General features: G+C 44.9%; 1 protein-coding gene across 3 annotated transcripts in view; it reads right to left on the bottom strand.

The window, feature by feature from the left end:
• HECTD4 (HECT domain E3 ubiquitin protein ligase 4) overlaps positions 1 to 12,513 on the bottom strand; it is a 234,016-nt gene that overhangs the window by 87,436 nt on the left and 134,067 nt on the right. For all 3 annotated transcript variants that reach the window (XR_005776144.1, XM_040416050.1, XM_040416049.1), the window contains exons 38-43: positions 6,117 to 6,198; positions 5,612 to 5,814; positions 5,256 to 5,391; positions 4,501 to 4,683; positions 3,183 to 3,347; positions 706 to 875 (exon numbers count right to left, since the gene is read on the bottom strand). Coding sequence is in view for 2 of the 3 variants with exons in the window: in XM_040416050.1 (XP_040271984.1) it covers positions 706 to 875; positions 3,183 to 3,347; positions 4,501 to 4,683; positions 5,256 to 5,391; positions 5,612 to 5,814; positions 6,117 to 6,198 (939 nt within the window). In the remaining variant the exon portion in view is untranslated. The remainder of the gene's footprint in view (positions 1 to 705; positions 876 to 3,182; positions 3,348 to 4,500; positions 4,684 to 5,255; positions 5,392 to 5,611; positions 5,815 to 6,116; positions 6,199 to 12,513) is intronic.

Raw genomic sequence — 12,513 nt, 5'->3', positions numbered from 1 at the left:
CCGTACAGCAGTTGACGACCACATATGGGGTGTTTCTGTAAACTACAGAATCAGGGCAATTAATATTGAGTTTTGCTTGGCTGTTAACCCTTGCTTTGTTACTGGAAAAATTGATTAAAATGGAAAATCTGCCAAAAAAGTGAAATTCGGAAATGTAATCTCCATTTTCCTTTAATTTTTGTGGAACACCTAAAGGGTTAACAAAGTTTGTAAAATCAGTTTTGAATACCTTGAGGGGTGTAGTTTCTAAAATGGGGCCCATTTATGGGTGGTTTCTATTATGTAAGCCTCACAAAGTGACTTCAGACCTGAACTGGTCCTTAAAAATTGGTTCTAAACTTCTAAGCCTTCTAACGTCCCAAAAGAAGAAAATGTCATTTACAAAATGATCCAAACATGAAGTAGACATATGGGGAATGTAAAGTAACAACTATTTTTGGAGATATTACTATTTGTTTTAAAAGCAGAGAAATTTACCACTGTAGTACAATATGTGACGAGAAAACAATCTCAGAATGGCTTGGATAAGTAAAAGCGTTTTAAAGTTATCACCACAAAGTAACACATGTCAGATTTGCAAAAAATGACCTGGTCCATAAGGTGAAAAATGGCAGGGTCCTGAAGGGGTTAAGGACATCAGTTTAGCTAAACAGTACATAGAATACTAATACTGTATGACTGCTTAGCATAAATGCAGCTTCTTACCTTGTCCTAATCTCTGCAAGAAGCCGAACCACTGCCATAACGGGAGTTGAGGCATCTCCTGTTGCAGGAAGTGAGGTGTGAATAGACAGGCATCCTTCCTGGGGGAGTAACATGGACTGGACTGCCTGCACTACCTTCTCAGTAATGGACAGTTTATGAAGAGGCAATGCCTGATGGGGGTGGATATTGGTGCGGTAAAAAGTTAAATTCAAGCAGTTAGTTTCTAAGAAATGAGGGACGTCATTAAATGGAGTTTTCATTTCTGTTTAATCTTCACTATAAATATAGGAATCTTACAAGAAGAGATCAATAAAAGGGTGGACTGTCATGTGCTGGGCTGGAAGACGCATCCACGAACATGCAGAGAAAGCAGACATGATAGTTCATCACCATTTTATGGAAAAATGAGTTGTATCGCTCTTGCCTGAATAAACTGTGGCTGTGCTCTGCCTATCCTCCGATTACTCTGGGATCTTGTGGCCCTTACCGCCGTACAGAGAAGCAGACACTCTACATATATTTGGTTTATTCAGGCAAACTTGAGACACATCTTATTTTTGCTAAAGTCATAGATTCTTTACAATATTAAGAAACCCACTCAACTTATAAACTGTTTGGTACAACAACAAAATACATTACTGTAGAAAGGTGTAAAGAAGCAGGTGAACATTTACAGTATATAGCGGTACACTATGGTCTGGCGGTGGCCAGCTAACTGCCTTAACATACGGTATGTAATACATCTTGGCTCTAAAGGGGTTGTTCCATAAAGAAAACTGTCTATTAATAATTCCAGCCTATTATTCTAAAAAAAAAAGGCTTATATTCCCAAATATTCCAGGAATAATGTTAGTACAGCGCCACCCACTGTTCCTATTGAATAGCCTTTTTGTGTCCACCTCCGTAAGGGCAATTCCACACGAGCGTATCAGTCTGTGGAATATGCTCCGTGTGACAAAAGTATTTCCCGGACTGAACGCTGGTCCCGTGACACAAACTCACAGCATTATAATGATTTATAATGCTGTGTGTTCCTGCTTGACCTCGGACGTAATGAATTGTACTGACAGCACTATGTGAGTACAAGTCAGTACAGCCGAGGTTGGTCAGGATCACAAATAATTATAATGCTGTGAGTTTGCGTCACAGGACCAGCGTTCAGTCCGGGAAATACTTTTGTCACAGACTGAATACGCTCGTGTGAAGTTGCCCTAAATGTTCGGGGTTGGACACACATGAACAGTCTTAGGTATCTGTTCCTTCAGCTGTGTAAGGGATTCCTTATGTGAGCCAGGTGCTTCCCAGAGGAGATGCTAAGCAAGTGAGAAGATAGACAGTATTTACTGTAATTACATTTGCTCAGCATCAAGAAGTAGAGAAGACATTGTAGCTTCAGAAGGAACAGGGGGAGAAGCAAGAATGAGCATGTGTGTCCACTTGACCTCTACTATCATAGCAGATGTGTGGCATTTCAGAAGTGTATACATGAATCCTGGAAACTTTTATCTTGGGGGAGGGGTGGGGAGACAGGAGCCACAAATGTGTGTCCAAAAAGCTGCATGTGGCTTCTAAGAGACAAAGTGATTAAAAGGGTTGTCCGAGCTAAAGAAAAATCCAGTCAGCAGCCGTAAACGTGGTAAGTTATACTGACGAGTCACTTCCAGCATCGCGTTCTAGTCCTCTCCGACAGTGCTCGTTTTCCTGGCTGCAGCAGTGACGTCACACACCCCTGCAGCCAATCACCCCATGACCCACGCATCAACTGGTTCAGCAGTCACACTAGTATACTACTGAGGCCAGTTATTAGCTGCATTGTGATGTGGTGTGTACAAGATATCGCCGCTGCAGCTGGGAAAATGACATCAGCACCGCAGATGCTGGAGAACAATGCTGGAAGCGGCAGGGTAAAAGAGGGGTAGGCATGACTTCTTTTGTCATTTTATCACATTTACCACTGATGAGGGGTTTTTATTTAACTTGGCCATCTCCCTCAACCTATATAATGTTAGATACAAGATCTTAAATACAGTTTGTGCCACTGTTATAGGGTTAGGGTTTTAGAGTTTACTGAGGTTGTACACCAATCCATGCAGATTATGATTTACTACATTATACTAACAATTAATAAATATATCATGATACAAAATAACAGTCACAAAAATATTATAAAATGCAACGTGGGTCAGATAACTTCCTAGACATGTCATGTGAGCTGGCTGTTAACACAATCTGAAAGACTTCTGAATATGAGTTAAAGGCTGGGGCAACACGGCAATCTTTGCAAGTGTCACAGTGTAGCAGTGCATCCAGAGAAATGAATGGAGCCACTCAAGTTTGATGTGACTGAGACTCCAGCAGGAATCGCCATGTAGCCCCAGCCTACAAGAAGCTAAAGTAAAGATGTGGACAATACACTACAGACTTTTACAAATGTAGACATTAGCTTTATACTGCATTCAATTAACAGAAATTCTTACCTCTGAGCGCGGGACAAAGAGTCTAAACAACGGGATAGTCAGGGTATCAGAGGCTTTGGAAGATTTTCTAAAGTCTAGGGGTGGAAATTTCACAGTAGCTATACCTTCTTGTTCATTTATAGATACAACCACTCCAACACTCCCAGATATACCATTACCAAGTACCTGTTGGAGCAAAGAGATGATAAAACTCTGAATCACTTCACACCATTAACCCTAAATGTAGGTGTATTGCTGCAATATCACATTATATATATATATATATATATTATCTCACACATGTCATGCATCAAATTCATTGATTCAGGAAATAGATTCAAGTTAATTTAATTGAGGACCTGATAATGACTAGTTGCTTTTAAAGGGCTTTTCTTTTTAACCTTTTATGATCTATTGCTTGAACACATTCTCTAAGCCAGGGATGCCCAACCTGCAGCCCTCCTGCTGTTGCAAAACTACAACTCCCAGCATGCTTGGACAGCCTACAGCTAGTGGGGCATGCTGGGAGTTGTAGTTTTGCAACCGCTGGAGGGCTGCAGGTTGAGCATCCCTGAGGTTGAATTCCCATTTAAAATTTTCTGAACCTAGTACCTGAGAAATTATACAGGTATTTAAAGAGATGAAAGATAAATTTGGTTGCCACCACTGGCCACAAACGGTTGTCTAAGAGTGGTCAAACACATTAGATATTAGATATAGCCGACAGCTATTTCTTTTGCGCATGCATGTGATCTCAACACAGACAGGGGAATACGTTCCTGCCAGACACATCTAGCGGCCACTTATGTCTATTAAAAGAAACGGGCATGATGAAATCTGACATGTCTGACACTTCTTTTCCCAAAAATCTGCTGTAAAGGGAGAATCTGAAGGCCCCCATGAACACTAGATGGTTGGCCTGTCCTGCTGAAATAGACTTTGCAATATTTCTAGGCTCCAGCTGGATCTATGGATGAATGAAGCAAGTACCCTTACACTGATATTTATTATTTAATAAAAAAATAAATAAAATAAATTGTCTTAGCCTAAAAAATATGGGGCAGTATGGCCTAGAAGCACATGACCGCTAAAGCTAGTAATTGGCCACAAGTCACGGGACCAAGCCACTTTGGGCAGCGGTACAGAACGGTGGGACCACAGACAGGCGAGGTTTTTTTTAAAGCAGTAACAGGATACAACCTTTGGGGTTGTCTGCTCCTAAGCCGGAAAACCCCTTTAACAAGGAGCTGTTCCAATCAATACATTTCCTCTTTTTGTACATGGCATTTATAATGTATGAAATATATTTTTGAATAGATTATGTATAACATCGCATTACCTGGACCTCAGAACCTATTTTAATAGTCTCCTTAAACCCTCCTAGGGCACAGAGTGCAGCAACAGCTTGTCTTGCTATGCTTTGCAGTTTGGCCAGTTTCCTGCCACTACCACTCCCATTCTCCAATATGCTTTCAGCATATTTTCCCAGCTGTGGAATATGCATAAGAGCACGGGATAAAACCTACATAAGACAAAGGGCAAAAAAAGATCAGTCCATGTTTTCAAATAAAACAAAGTGTACTCATAAAGCTTAAAGGGGTTGTCCCATGAAAAATATTCAGCATTTTTCAAACCAGAACCTGGGTCTGAATAATTTTGTAAATTGCGAGTTATTCATTGAAATCTGTAGCGTCACCTGCTGTTTCTCTCTTTTTCTAATGTCTTGCTCACCGAGACAGAAGCACATGCTCAGTTCCATCCTTCAACTGCCACCAGATGCAGTAGAAAGGACATGTCCCCTGAGCTGAAAGTTTGGACTAAATCTAGCACAGCAATGAATTGGGAGATCTCTGGATTCCTGGGAAGTACTGGGCTGGTTCTACGTTTGTTAGTAGACATGTACGTTTGTGCTATATGATATTGGATTTTTTTTATTTATTTTTTTACATTAATAATGGGATATCCCCTTTAATGGGTAATTGCAAAATATAAAATTGTCAATGGTCAACAAGTCAAGAAAATGCCATAAATTCTCTGGAAACCCACACAACAGTGAGATAATAGAAAGACAACACATAATACAGAAGACTTCACCTTTTCTGCTGTTGTGGTCCATATCTGAGCTGCATTAGACTCTGGGGCCATGAGCAAACTATGAAGTAAGGCAATGACCTCAGCAGCCATGCTGTTGGCTACATGTCCACTGATGAAAGGGCGCACAGGATCAGTTCTAAGAGCAAAAATAAAGTAACAGTAAGATTGCAAATTAATAAAGTTAGAAAACTAAAAAAAAATGTGTTGTGCTGTAGGGTAGGAACAGATAGTATCTAAAATTCTCAATATAGTAGAAATAATTGATGTTAGAAAAGTCCAATTTAGACCATTTTCTGCTGACTGGCAGTTATCGTGATGTCATGCTATCATTCAATATCAATTTGAAGTTTATATACCTGGCAAGATCAGAATTTCTCTCTCTACAGACAGATGTCTGGGCAGTTTTCTTCTTGTCTCCAGTAGAAAGGCTGCTTGCAGTTTCTGGACTAACAGTTTCCACTGGTGGCCCGATGCTCACTATTAAACCAGACTGGGCCCATTTAGTTGCTTTGCGCAGCGCAGCAGCTGATTCTTCAGTGATCACTTCACAGCAGCCACTCTGCAGAGTGAAATCACAAAACAGAATCCATGGTAATATATATGGCACAAAAATATTTTAAATATATGTAATAAACCTATTATTGGAAGTCTGACACATTTAGCCGGTGTTTCATCATATGCCCCCCTTTATCATTACCATCCTAGATACTGCAAATAAGAAAATATACATAAATTCTTGAGGTCTTATGATATTCACTTGGACACATGACTCATCCCATCCAAACAAAGAATTTTTTACTTGTACTTGTAACAGAAATATAAGAATTTGAAATGTACAAACTGAATAAAAAAAATACTAACCTTTGTCATATCACGATCCATTTTCACCACTTTTTCCATGTTTGCACCAGTGCCAAGTCGAAATGGACGGCCCTCTGAGCTACTATAAAACGGAAGAAAAAGTGATAATCAGAAGGATAACTACAGAGGAACGGAGATTGCCACTGCATTGGGTTCAGGGGTCCTTTATGGTCCAATGACTCCTCCTTATCATGTAAGAGCAGGACGTACTACAGACAGTATGTACAGCTGAGGGCGGGCTCTTAGCAGCAAGGGAAAGGGATGCAAAACGCTTACAACCATGTGCCACATATCATTCACGTGACAGCTGCATCCAGTGATACTGGCAAGTATGGCCCATGGCTGCCGAGTCCAGTGATTAGCTGCCGTAGTCAAGTAAATTATGTCAGGGACGTGAATGTTGCAGGAATTACCGTAAGCAAGACTGACGGTGGGGTGGCCCCAGAGCAGCAGGGGATTGTAGAGGTGAGTATAAGTTTTTTTTTCCCCCCATTTATTTCATCCCATTCCCTGCTTTTGGCTACATTTTTCTACCTCTTGGAAAACCCCTTTAAACTATATCCCTGGAGATAAATAAGTGTAGGCTCATGAATTATGCAGTTCAATAAGGTATGTTTTGCTGTTTTCATTGATATATCTAATATGTTTATCATTTGTTCAAGAATGAATGCATATATTTGCAGTATCTAAAGGATTAAGGGATTGCCTACATCGGATATGTGGAAAAAGATTAACAGTCATTATTCTCTATACCATATCGCTTACAAGCGAAAAATTATTGGACACTCCAATTTAGAGGTTGATTTGTATTTTTTGCGCTCCAAAGTTATGTCTATGGCTTGTGTCACATCGCTAAGCCCTAACTCTATAATGCCCAAGTAGCGATATGCAGTGATGGCCAGCGAACACATGCGGGCTGCCATCTTTAGTAAGGTTAGACTCACCAGTCCAGCGATGCACAGGTAAGCCCTTACCTGTGCCTGTGCCACGAGACTGTCTTAAATCAAATGTGGTCACCGGGAGCAGGCAGTTCTGAGAACAGCCCGATAAAGGCCCCCGGCGACTGTTCTCGGAACTGCCTGCTCCCAGTGACCGCATTTGATTTAAGACAGTCTTGTGGCACAGGCACAGGTAAGGGCTTACCTGTGCATCGCCGGACGGGTGAGTCTAACCTTACTAAAGATGGCAGCCCGCATGTGTTCGCTGGCGAACACTGCGAACTGGCTCTCTATATAATCCCAGTAATAATATAGCCTCTCTATATTGTTCCAGTAGTAATAATGGCTCCTATATTGCCTCCGTAGTAATAAAGCCCTCTATATCTCCCACAATAATATTGATGCCCTTATGGTGCGCCCAGTAGTAATAAGGCACCCTATAGTGCACCCAGTAGTAATAAGGTCCCCCGTATAGTGCCCCCGTTGGTAATACGTCTCTATAATACTGTCAGTAGAAATAAGGCCCTCTATAGTGGCCCAGTAGTAATAATAATGCAGCTTACAGTGCCTCCAGTAGTAATAAGGCCTCCCCTATAGTACGCTCCCCCTAAACAGCAAAGGGAGAAAAAATAATAATAATAATTCCTGAACTTTCCATGCTGCCACCTACAATGTGCTAGGGGCCTCTGAGCTGCAGCCTGAGGTGCCTGTGTTCAAGTACAGATAGACGCTATGAGGTCATTGCGCCACCTGCACCATTTACATGTCCGCTCATAGACTTCAGGCCTAGTGGCCTATGAGAATGATCAGATCTTACACCCTGCCACAGTATTTAATTGTATCGATGCCCTGAAGATGCCTATTCAGTTGACTGCAGCACATGATTAGGGGTACTGGATGTTTTGTCCCAGCAAGAGGTCCCCTGATATCTGGGGCTCCACCTATATGCATATGGTACTGCTCCCATCATATGTGGAATGTGATTCAGAGACTAGTGCAACACCTGAAATAATTTAGTTCAAATAAATTGCGGCTAGATGCTACACCCATATACAACTAATGGGCTATTTATGGTAGTTTACACTGACAACTTGTGTAATAGTAAGGCCTCATGTACACGGCCGTTGTTTTGGTCCGCATCCGAGCCGCAGTTTTGGCGGCTCAGATGCGGACCCATTCACTTCAATAGGGCCGCAAAAGATGTGGACAGCACTCCTTGTGCTGTCCGCATCCGTTGCTCCATTCCGTGGTCCGCAAAAAAATATATAACATGTCCTATTCTTGTCCGCGCTTTGCGGACAATAGGCAGTTATATTAAAGGCTGTTCGTGCCGTTCCCCAAATTGCCGAATGCACACGGACGCCATCCGTGTATTGTGGACCGCAAAAAGGAGATTTTTGTATAACTTACCAGTAAAATCTCTTTCTCGCCCATATTCATTGAGGAACACAGGAACCGTGGGTATAGCCATGTCCTCTAGGAGGCGTTGACACTAGTAAAAGCTGTTAGCTCCTCCCCTGGCAGCTATACCCCCTCCAGCCTGGAGAGAGAGCTTCAGTTTGTGAGAAGCAGTAGGAGAAGCAAGTAAACCCACAAAAAAATGTGGAACAGCATCAATGCCAAGAACCTAACTAGGTTCTAACCAGCAACAGCCACAACTGTGGACGAACAACAATACTGGGTGGGTGCTGTGTCCCCCAATGAAGAGCGAGAAAGAGATTTTACTGGTAAGTTATACAAAAATCGCCTTTTCTCGCCCATATTCATTGGGGGGCACAGGAACCGTGGGACGTACAAGAGCAGTCCACGGGGAGGGAAAAACCACAGACCCATGGAAGCAAGAGTCCCTGCTGGTAGCTAAGAAAATGCCGCCTGCAAGAACCTCCGGATGACAAAAAAGGGAGTTCCGTACGCCGGAAGGGACTGGAGGCTGCCAATAATGACGTAGCTCCCTGCCTTAGGGCGTGAAGGAGAGGAACACTGAAGGAAGGACAATTCCTACATTGAAGTGGAAGACAGAGACCACCTTATGGAGAAAAAAGGAATGGCCAAGAGAACCGCCTTATCCTTGTGAAGACCCAGGAAGGGTTCTCTGCAAGGGAGCACCCCCAACTCGAAACACCCGTCTGATGGATGAGAGCCACAAGAAAAAAACTACCTTCTAGGACAGGAGCTGGAGAGAGATGTCTCCCCAAGGGCTCAAAGGGATAAGACTGGAACTCTGAGAGAACTATATTAAGATCCCAAGGCGGTAAAGGACGGTACGGAGGAACCGTATGTGCCACTCCCTGAAAGAAGGTTTCCATGTGCACCAGAGGAGGCCACGCCGTCAACCAAGACCCAAAATGCCGATGTAAGACCGGACCCTAAAGGAAGGTAGTCTCTGAGTGGCAGTGACAAGAGACATCTCCTAGAAGGAGAACGAGATCGGCGTACCACGCGCGACGGGGCCAATCCAGAGCGACTAGGATTTGTCGGAATGCCCTCCATCTGATCCTCCGTAGAACCCTGGGTAGGAGAGAAGAAACACGTAAGGAGGGAGAAACTCCCGCCAAGGAGATGCCAGGGCATCCATGTCGTATGTTTCCGGAACTCCTGCTCGGGAGAGAAGGTGGGAAGCTTTCGTGTAGTATACAGTTAGCACACCCAGACCAATGGAAGGAGTCCCTATAGAAGGAGGGAGGTGTAGGGGGCGCCACAGCCCACCAGTTGGGACCGGAGCGTGCCTGGAATGGAAGGCCACTAAAAGAATACCCTGTGCAGATGCAGATGAGGGAAGGTAGTAACATAGGAACTACCAAGGCATGCGGGGTGTCTATGAATCATGATCCAGAGGAGGCAAGGGACAGGGGAAGAATAGGCTAGGTCCAAGCCCATTTCCCGTAGAGACTGGCGCTATACAGAAGTAGCCAAGGAATTCAGTTGTAGAAGAGTCCATGACCTGATGAAAAAACTAAACAAACAGACCCCAAGTATGCAGTGGTATGCAATACCGCTCCCACAGTAATAGCCAGTGCTCGCCCCGTCAGCGCAAAAAACTGAGAGGGAGGCCTGAGACTATCCGTAGAAGCCACGTACCATACTGCCCAGTTTAAGTAGAGCAACCTTAAGAACTCTACCTGGAAAGGCGTTGAACGGGAGCAACTGCCAAGCTGGCGCCAGGGTAGGGCCCCTACCTGAGGGGATGTCCCACTGCAGCAACCACGAACTCAAGCATTAGCGAAAGGCTGCACCTGTGGAGGAAAACACGCTGTAGCTGCTACCAGAGCGCTAGCATAACCACTTTCCCAGAGAAGGAGGAGTGGTGGATAGAGAATACGGTCAGTGAAGCACTCGACTCGTTGGAACGTACTCACCATATATGTGCAATGGTGTACGCACTACCACTGATGCGGACAATATCATGACCGACTGGAACAATGAAGACCCATGGAGATGGGAGTCTCTAGGACACAAGTGATGCTAGTAAACCCCCCTGAGAAGACAGAGGAGTTATAATCATGGCCAAAACCAATACCAAAAAGAACACAATGAGCATAGCCACCGTATCCACTGGCGGCACTCATATAGCACTAGAGTAAGAGTACCGGGCACCACTGAGTGCCGACTGTTGAATTGCCGTATCTGAAGATATTCAGTTATTCCCCCGCTAGTGGATCACTTGCGAAAGGGAGCAAGGCAGGCAGGAAGCACAGTGATGTGTAATACTCCAGCTATGGGAGGATAGCAAGACAGTCGGACCGTATCCAAAGGTGGTGCAATTACCCTACCTATGGAAGGTGGAATGCGTACGGAGTACTTAAGGCAGTGGTAGGGAAAATATCCCACCTATAAAAGAGGGTTAATGTCCTGTACCCTGTGGGAGTGCAATTAGCACCTAAGTAAGGGGGTAATGCATACAGCACACCTTGTAACCAGTGATAATGTCATCCTGCCACCTGTGGAAGGAGCTATTGAATACGGCAGGTACTGAACCCAGTGGAGATGCAATTCCACCACCTACAGAAGGGGGAATGTATACGTCCGGCACCGAACAAGTGTTATTGTACTTAGTCCACCTATGACAGGGGACAATGTATAAGGTCAGTACTGTATCCCAAAGTAGTGCAATTACTAAGCCTAAGGAAGAGGGTAATGCCTACGACAAGTGCTGCTGGCCACCGTAGACGCAATCTTAGGAGATTGCTTCAGATTCATGTCAGGGTCTAATTCAGTGATTCTACTCCCCCCCCCCCCCATCCCCCCCCATCCCCCCTCAGACGGACCCGCTCCTGTGAGAGAGGGTGCACCCGAGCGTGACCCGGGGAGGAAGGTAGGGGGCGCGGAGATGTTCGAGGAGAACATGACCTGCTGTGGTCCGCTAGCGCGCAGGTCTGCCCCTCAGAATCTCGCCCCTGGCAGATGCGGACTGCGCAGGAGGGGGCTTAGCAACCAAACCACCCAGGGGGTGGCATGGGAACAGAGGTCCTGTATAAAATTGCGCCGGTTGAGAATCATCAACCAAACTACCCGGGAGGGCGGATTGGGAACAGGGGTCCTGTATAAAATTGCGCCGGCAGAGAATTATGAACCAAACGACCCCAGAGGGTGGATTGGGAAGTTCCAGTTGCCTCCCACTGGAATTGCGCAGGTGGGGAATCATCAACCAAACAACCGATGAGGGTGGATTGGGAATCCTGAAGAGATCCTACGCTGAATTTCGCAGGTGGAGAATTAGCAACCAAACGACCCGGAAGGTGGGTTTGAAATGCTTCAGCTGTCCTCCACGTGATGTACGAAAGTGGAGAATTCCAGAGGTTCTCCGCTATATTGAGCAGGTGGAGAATTATCAACCAAAACGGCCCGGAGGACGGATTAGGATCCTGCAGTGGTCCGTCACTGGATTGCGCAGGTGGAGAATCATCAACCAAAACGGCCCGGAGGACGGATTGAGATCCTGCAGAGAATTATCAACCAAACGGCCCCGGAGGACGGATTGGGATCCTGCAGTGGTCCGTCACTGGATTGCGCAGGTGGAGAATCATCAACCAAACGGCCCCGGAGGGCGGATTGGGATCCTGCAGTGGTCCTTCACTGGATTGCGCAGGTGGAGAATAATTAACCAAAACGGCCCGGCGGACGGATTGGGATCCTGCAGAGAATCATCAACCAAACGGCCACGGAGAACGAATTGGGATCCTGCAGTGGTCCTTCACTGGATTGCGCAGGTGGAGAAATATCAACCAAACGACCTGGAGGATGGATTGGGAATACTTCAACTGTCCTCCACGGGATTTCCGAAGGTGGAGAATTATCAACCATACGGCCCTGGAGGGCAGATTGGGAATATGTGAGGTCCTCCCTATCCGAGATAGGACATGGCCCAGTGTGGTACCACACAGACAGGTTGGTCCCGCGGTAGTGAGGGCTGAGGAGGGGGACCCGTATGGTGCACATTTATTTATTTATTTTTTAAATAC

Source organism: Bufo bufo, chromosome 2, assembly GCF_905171765.1.
Source record: "Bufo bufo chromosome 2, aBufBuf1.1, whole genome shotgun sequence".
Taxonomy (NCBI): domain Eukaryota; kingdom Metazoa; phylum Chordata; class Amphibia; order Anura; family Bufonidae; genus Bufo; species Bufo bufo.
The sequence above is the reverse complement of the archived record's forward strand: the minus strand, read 5'-3'. Positions and strand labels throughout refer to the sequence as shown.